The sequence below is a fragment of the Histomonas meleagridis genome (genome assembly GCF_020186115.1).
Source record: "Histomonas meleagridis strain 2922-C6/04-10x chromosome Unknown contig_31, whole genome shotgun sequence".
Lineage (NCBI taxonomy): Eukaryota > Parabasalia > Tritrichomonadida > Dientamoebidae > Histomonas > Histomonas meleagridis.
In genome coordinates this window covers 169,881-178,552 of record NW_027150860.1, presented here as the reverse complement: position 1 = coordinate 178,552, position 8,672 = coordinate 169,881, and the positions used below count along the sequence as shown (strand labels likewise).

The window sequence follows — 8,672 nt, the reverse complement described above, 5'->3', positions numbered from 1 at the left end:
CGGATTTTTTATTATTAATTTAATATACCTCTTATAAATGCATGTCAAAGGAAAGCCATTGATATTTATAGAAATGTTTCTTAATAAAGATGAAACTGATTTGAATATTAAAAATGATCATATTTTTTATTTTCTGTTTTATATAATATTTCCAAATTTTATTTGAATAATTGGAGTTTAATCAATCTTTTTTATGTTGCAATCGAATATGTATCTCAAAAAATATCAACCAGAAATGTTTAATTTATATTCTAAACGAAGAGTGATATAAGTATTATGTGTTCAGAAAAAAGCAAACATGTTCTTAATTCAAACGATCGCAAATTTGTGTTTTCATTCTTTAATAGATCCATTTTCGAAAAACAGTAATTAACCCTCCAAATTTCAAATTACCAAGAATTTTTTCTGAGAAAACATCGGTTAAAATCGGCCGATGGACAGATTTTCGTGTTCGGTACTGTATATTAAAGCACTTTTATATTGTTAGAAATGTTTTTTGCCATTTGAAGCACGATCATAATTGATTCAAAAAGAGAAATATACATTTTTTTTGACATAAATTCAAACAAAAATATCTTCATTTCTTCAAGATAAAATGAAAAAATATATAATTTAAATGATTAAAAAATTAATAAGTCATTTTGCTAGAATTTTAAATATTTTCATGATGAATACTGGCAAGTTTGTTATATATAACCTGGTAAAAGTCTTTTGAGGAACTTCAAGTTTCACCAATTCAAATGAACCAAACATTTATTGGAAAAAAAGAAAACTCTCAAAGCGCTTTTCAACAAAAGCATCAACATGGTATTCCTAGAAAACAAAGTATAATTCAAGAAATAACAAACCAGCAAAGCTTGAACCAAGACATTCAAATACAGCAAACAGATGAAACTGTACACTCAGCAATTCCATTGCAGCAGGTACAACAAGAAATTCCAAATCAACAAAGATTTGGTCCAAATATGTATCATGAACAAGCCGTTTTTCGAAATCAGCCGGTGCAGCAAGTGCTTCCATTTCAACAACAACAAATATTTCTTAATCAAGCAAACCAGCAAGTTTTTCCAATTAATAATGAACCAAATATTAATCAATTGATTCAACCAGGAAGCAACGTTGGCTTAAATCAGCCCATTATTTTAAATATACCAAATCAAGGATCATTTGCAAATCAACAAAATCAACCAAATTTCGTGAATCAAATGAACCAACCCATTCCACCTCAGCATCCCCAACAGTTCCTTCCTAGTCATCCAATGAATCAAGGTTTTTCAAATCAACAAATTCAATCAATTCAATTCAATCCAATGATGCAACCAATTCCATCATATCAACAATGTAATCCAATAAATGAGGTCGAGCGTCGTATTGGGTATCAATTCAAAGATAAAAAACATATTTGCATGGCACTTACAACAAGATCATGTTCATCTCAGGCCAACTATGAGCGGTATGAGTTTTTTGGCGACTCAATTCTTTTTTTAATTGCTGCGGAGTTTGTTTGTAATCATTTCCCGAAATTAAATGAAAATGAGCTAACACATCTTCAAACTTATTTAGTTCGTAATATAACTTTAGCCAAATTTACCAAGCAAATGGGTTTGGGTGCCTTCATAAATGCTGTTGCTGGCGAGCTTGTTCAAAATTCTAAGATTTGGGCTGATATTTATGAAGCAATTGTTGCAGCAATCTATTTGGATGGTGGTTATAATGAAGCGAAAAAATTCGCTTACAGGTCATTGGAAAGTGAAATTATGTCGTTTGATGATGAAAAACTGAATGAAATATGGGGAAATATTTAATAAAATTGGATGAAAATTTACTTTTGGATTTAACGAATGAAGCAAACGATAGAGTTTTCAATGCAAATTTATCGGCGATTTTTCTATCGTTAAACGGATTCTTTCCTTTGTCAAAGTTTCCAAAAATTCTTCGAGTAAACATCAAATTAAAATAAAATGTAACTTGTGGCGTCTTATTTCGTTATTTTCAGTTATGATTTTGTATAAAAAAAAATATTTTTAGATTTGAAGATGAAAATTTTATTGAAAAAGTTTATATTGAATTCAAAATGATCGGCTCAGGAATAAATTGTTTTGGGGTGGTCCAAATTTTCTAATAACATTTCTCTGTTTTCATTAATATTAATATCTTTGTTTTCCATACTTGCAATATCGCTTATGTTCAACATATTATTTTCAACCGCGTCACCAAACAGTTCCATATATTCTTTTTCTTCCATTCTTTGAACGGGTGGACTTTTAGCGATTTTTTTAATTACTTCTGGATTTAACATTTTGAAATTATCGAGTAATTTCTCATTTAAAATCTCAGAGAAATGTGACGCGATGAAATCAATCACATAATCATAGTTAATATTTTTTTCATGTAATTCATTACACAACTCAAATGCAGACTGAAGAGTTAATTGTTCATATGCTATTGAACCTGTATAAATCATTAAATCTTCCATTTTTAATTCAGATGCGATATCATGAACAAAACGCGCATTCGTTTCATTAAGCGCTATCGGCAAACCGTAAATCGCATCAATTATAACATTGAAATCGAATGAGTCTGGATATTCTGTTTTAATGTTGTATTCATGAATTGGTGGATTATGTCTAAAGAACTCATATACAAGTTTAGATGATGATGCAAAAATTATTGAAGAAACTTTGAAATCTTGTTTTGGAGTATGAATTGTAAAATCTTGAAATTTTTCAATATTACGGAGTTTTGCATATGATTGAAGATGTGGGGAAAGACTAACAACACATGAAAATTGATTTGAGGTTGGATGTGGATGAATTGCAATTTTATGATTATTCCAAATAACTTCTGTATTAATAGAGATAAAAGTTTTATATTCATTAGGATCATTAATTCTTACAAGTGCATAACCAAGAGCATTATTTCTTCCAGGTTTGAAGAAAGTGACTTCTGAATCTGAAGAATCGTTTGAAATAGGTTCTAGATGAAGTAAGCATAATAGCTCAGATTCATTAAGGCCTTCTGGTATTCCAAGAATTACAGCAGTTGTATCAGTGGCCGAATCTTTAATTGATAATATCTCTAAAAAATAATCATCAATCATAACATCAACTTCATTTTCAGCAAAAAACTCTACTGGTAATTGTTCTACAAAATGAATAAAACATGAATTAAAGTTATAAAGTATATCCTTGTAAAAATCAGTACAAAGGTAAATGAGTGATATTTCTCCAAATGGAGAAAAAGCTTCTTTTATTTGTTGAATTGTAGCGTTTGGAGGAAGATTTCTTACGAAAATTGCTTTACTCATTTTGCCTAAGATGACTTTTTGCTCCAGCTATAATTGAATGTTTACTTAGACATAAAAAATGACTTTGGGGTACCCCGTTTTGGTATCGTTTTTGTGAACTTTTAGCCAAATAGGGATGGAGGAAAGCCAAATAGCAATTATAAGGACTGTTCTATCAAATCTAATTGGCTCATTTGCTCCATTTATAACATCAGCCAAAAGTTATTTTAAGTCAAGGTTAAAAGAAGATCCAGGGATTTCTAAGCAAGAAATATTATTTGAAATTTTTCATTTATTTCCAATTGGAACCCCAAACTACAATACTGCTATTTCTTCATTAATGATGATATCAACTTCATGCCCATCTTTAATTTTAAAAGAATTACTTCACATTTTTGGAGATCTTATGAACAAAAAGACGAATGCAGTTTATACCATTATGAAAGGGATTTCCCCTGTATTTCGAAATGACGAGAATATTGATTCAGATATATTACTTCTTTTAAATCATGTATTTATTTCAGATCTCATATGTCAACTTTTTCTTCAATTTCATTGTGAAGAATTAATTGATGAAATTATAAATTATGCGTTTTCTATTTGTGATTTAAATCCACAAGAATCATTAACATTCCAAATGATTTTAGATTTTTGGGCATTAACAATCTCGAAAATCAGTGAAACTCATTTTCAAACCGTAACAACAAAATTTGATACACAGACAGAAACAAGATACAATCAAAAATTACATATAATTAAATACATTCGATTAGATAAAAATTCAAATGAAGCAAACAATTTTTTACTTCACATTCTCGACTTTTTGAAAGATTTACACGCATCAAACAATTTGAATTCCAAAATTTTACATTCATTTTCATGTATCCTTAGATCTTCTACTAAAGAATGTAATGAATCATTACAAGCCATATTGAATTTTTTTCAAAACCTAAATGAAGATGAAGAAATATTAACAATAGTATCAATCATATGTTCTAAATTAGAAATAAAACAAACGAAATATAACACATTAAATCAATTCTTAACAATGATTATAGGTAATAATTATGATTTAAATTTCTTTTTAGAGAAAAAGCCGACAAATGAATTTTCATTTATAGATTTTGTTCAATGGAATTCAAATCCTCAGCAATCGCCGGAAGATGAGAACTCTTTTCTTAACATATTTATTAATACGTATTTTCCAAATTCCAAATTTGGTGACAGAATTGAATTTTGTTATATTTTATTAATATTAATATCTACAAATTTCCAATATTTCCAAACAAATATATTACCATTATTTCTTGAGTTACATCCTAAAGATCCACGATTTATCTCTATGTTAAAGATATTACCAATCATTAATTCTAATACATTTTTAGACAAAACCATTTCTAAGATCTCGAATGAAGAATTACTTCAATTTAATATAAATTTTAAAGATAAAGTTTTAAAATGTATATCGTTAATTAATCCTGATAAATTATTACATGGATTTAATAATGATATTGATCCTAATTATAAAGATATTATTACTGAATCCGATCAAAAGATTGGCGAATATTTAAATTCATGGGATATTCAGTTACCATATGAAATGAAAGTAGAAAAAATGAAAACTAAATTATCATTTAAGATATTAAAGTTTGAATATTATACACTTAAATCAATCCAATATACCTTTACATCGGATGATATTAATGACAATGAAATCATAATGTTATTTATCTTAAAGATGTATTTTGTATGTAGCCCTATAATTTCTAATGAATCATTAATAATTATGAAGAAATATAATTCGAATTTTGTTAAATTAATATTAAAACATTTAAATCAATTCTTCATTTATGATTCATTATATCATTGTATTAAATTCATTTTAGAATTCATGAGTTTAAAAACAGAAAACCTTGAACAAGAATCTTTATTTGATATCGAATTAATATCTATAATGGGATTATGTTCAAGTAATCCATATCTAAGAGCTATATCATGGAAATTATTATGTATAACTAATGAACGATTAAGTTATAAAGGGATTTTTAATTTCATCTCAAAGAACTTTAAACAAATCGAATCAGCAGTAAAGATGATAATGATGCAAAGTCATATTCCAGAAGATCCATTACAAACTAATTCGATGCCAATTGATAACATATATTTTTTAAATGCAATTAATTCATTTTATTATGAAATTTGGTTAATGTTTTTATCCGAAATATCAGATATTATAGTATCTATAAATTATGTGCCATTATTAAATCGATTTCAAAAGTTAAATGGGTTTTTTAAATTACGAAATAATGATTCATCTTTAATTGGTATATTTAATTTTATATTTTCATCTTATTTTAATTTAGATTTATTATTTGTTACAAAACATTTTTATGATTTACCTTTATATTCAACTTATTCTAATCAAGAAAAAATAGATCAAAAACAAATCATTAATGAAAACCTTCAAATTATATTTAATAATGACACAAAATTATTTTTTTCTTTAATTAAATTAATTAATATGTCATTATATCAATATATTATTGAATTCTTTTGTACATTATCAATTGATTATTTACCTAATGCTACTGAAGTATTAATGAACATCATTAAAAAGCCTTCAATTACACCAACATTTATGCATAACTTAATACCATCGATATTAAATTTCATTGCAACATTAATTTCATTTTTCATAAAGAATAATATTAATGCACCACGAGTCATTAAATGGAATGAAGAGAATGAAACAAATTTAATTAAAATGAAGAAAATCGCACGTGAATTTTGTATTATTATCTCCGAAGTATTTTCACATAAATCATCACAAATTAGTGAAGATGATTGGCCTTTATCTTCACGTGAATTAATATTACGATTTTTAATGAATTGGTGTACACCTAAATCTAAAGAACTTCAAAGTTTATGTAAATATTCATCTTATGCTATATCATCTATAGTTCAAGTTGGTATGTTATTTACAGATACTTCATTTTTCGATTCAACAACTATCGAATTATTTGTTAAACTAGAACAACAATCAATGCATGTCTTAAGTTTTTTGTTATATTTCCATGTAGAATTATTATTAGAACATTATATTCAAGCATGTTATACACAAAACAAAACTTCATCGAATTATTTCTTCGAATCAATTTTCATTGTATTTGAAGCATCGAATATTAATTTACTTAAATCATTATTAGGGCCAATATTATTATTAGGAATGGTCTTAGATCGATGTGGTAATCCACGAGCTAAATCATTTTTAGAAGTATATGTTGATATAATATTATCTACATCTAATTTCTCGATTGAGAATATTCCACAACAATTTATTTATGCAACGGAATCTGTTTTAGATTCAGCTTTTAATATATTACAATTAAAGAATCGTTTCATAACAGTAAAAGATATTACTGAAACATTAAAACTTTGGATTCCTAATTTACGATTATTACCTAATCGAAGAACTTGTATTAGTGGTATACAAACGAATTATGAACGTTTTACTCCATATCAATTTCTTTCTTCATTAATGGAAACTACTGAGAAAATAGATGAAGAAGATTTCACGTCAATTACTTCTTTATGGTTTAAATTAATGGAATGTCCTGATCATAAAGAATTAATACCATTATTCTTATGTAATTGGTCGAATAGTATCACGAAACAAAAATTATTAAAATATTTTTTGTTATCTAAAGATAATAATTCATATATAATGCAACAACTTGTATCTTATTGTACTTACGCATATTATTTTCATGTTACGACTTCACTTAATAAGAAATTTGATTTAGAGTTTTGGTTCTTATCATTAATTAAAGAAGCATTTCAACAAGAGAATGACGAATTCATCAAATATATACCAATTGTTATTCATTTTTCATTTTTATTTTATGATTCAGGTGCACAAGAATTATTATATATATTATGTCAACAATTTTCGATAAATTTACCCGATAATTTAATACATATCGAATCAATTGTTCGATATTTCACATCGAAAATTTATCAAATATCAGAAGAGTTATTAGAACAATGGGGACTCGAATCATTAAAATGGTTATTTGGATGTCAATCAATACAAATCGCTTGTAAATCTTTGACAATATATAACCAAATATTAAGACCAATGGAACCTTTGGTAGTTACTGGTGTATGTAAAGCAGTAACTTATCATGTAGTGAATTCATCTGATGACCCAAAACATTTAACAGATTTGGTAACTCAAGCTTTAATATTTTATAATAACGTGTTCACTGGTAATGAAATTTATTCGTTTCAATTCGCTAGTTCTTTCATCGATTGTAAATTGTTCGTAGATAATTGTTTGCCTTATGTATCACAATTATTCATTAAAAGCCTTTCTTGCTTAAAAACAAGTCAAATGGCTTGGAATATGATAATAGGTATAATCAGACCATTGTTAGCAAAAATCGAAAAGAACCCTCAGAACCAAAGAATATTACAAATGTTGATCGAAACAAGTAATAGTAAAGAACTAATGATGATAGCAACGCCTATTCATTTAAGTAATCCTTTACTATTCCCAAATCTAATGCCTTACGATGAACTACTTAATTCGGTTTCGGACTCAATACTTTGTAAGTCGTTGGTACATTACGCTACTATGATAGAAAGCGCTTCGATTAACTTGAAAAGCGCAATATTCAAAATTTCTTCTTACATAGTAAAAAAAGTGGTCAACGAAAATAATACAAACCCTTTAAGTAACATCTATAAGGCAGCAATTTTGAGCTTAACGACTTGTAATAACGCAGCAGAATTTATTGCAACAATCATGCAATATGAATCTTCGGTCTCTATGAAGCAATCAAATGAGTTCTACGATTGGAATAGATCTATCGAAGACGTCTGTAGAGCTTTAGGAAGGATTTTGGTGCTGGACGACTCGTTGATGACCTTGACTGATTTCTCTACTTTACAAAGCGTTTATAACGTGCTAAACTCTGACGTGGTGCCAAAAGTGCTCCCGTTTGAGACACAAAAGGAAATGTTAAATGCAATGATGAGGGTGAAACCGTTACACGATAGGAAAAGAGGTTTGGCGCCAAGAAGATCATTCCATGGATATAGAGAATCTTCATCAGGTTCAAAGTTGTATAATAGTGGGAGTGTCAATTTGGGTAACTTTAGGCCTTTCGAAAGACCCAAAGAATTGATCATTAAGCCGGAATTGTTTGTGCGAAATTGGGAATCGGGAATTAGTTTGAGTAACAACGATTTCTTGAAGGAATTGAAAATTTGATTGTTTGGAAAATAAAAATGCGAAATCTTTAATGCCGTTGTTATTAAATTGTTTAGAAATTATGTTTTCACATTTTTATTTTATAATCATCTTATTCATCAAAACTGTTGG

General features: G+C 27.6%; 3 protein-coding genes across 3 annotated transcripts; 2 read left to right on the top strand and 1 right to left on the bottom strand.

The window, feature by feature from the left end:
- Positions 1-740: 740 nt before the first annotated feature.
- Positions 741-1,805, top strand: GO595_005055 (ribonuclease III; the record flags this gene model as incomplete). Its single annotated transcript, XM_067918256.1, has 1 exon — positions 741-1,805. One exon carries the CDS (start codon positions 741-743, stop codon positions 1,803-1,805), a length of 1,065 nt encoding a protein of 354 aa, XP_067774827.1.
- Positions 1,806-2,083: 278 nt separating this feature from the next.
- On the bottom strand, positions 2,084-3,307 carry GO595_005054 (uncharacterized protein; the record flags this gene model as incomplete). Its single annotated transcript, XM_067918254.1, has 1 exon — positions 2,084-3,307. The coding sequence occupies one exon, from the start codon at positions 3,305-3,307 to the stop codon at positions 2,084-2,086; it is 1,224 nt and encodes a 407-aa protein (XP_067774826.1).
- Positions 3,308-7,850: 4,543 nt separating this feature from the next.
- GO595_005053 (uncharacterized protein) lies at positions 7,851-8,561 on the top strand (the record flags this gene model as incomplete). The annotated part of the gene is made up of 1 exon (XM_067918253.1): positions 7,851-8,561. One exon carries the CDS (start codon positions 7,851-7,853, stop codon positions 8,559-8,561), a length of 711 nt encoding a protein of 236 aa, XP_067774825.1.
- Positions 8,562-8,672: the final 111 nt, after the last annotated feature.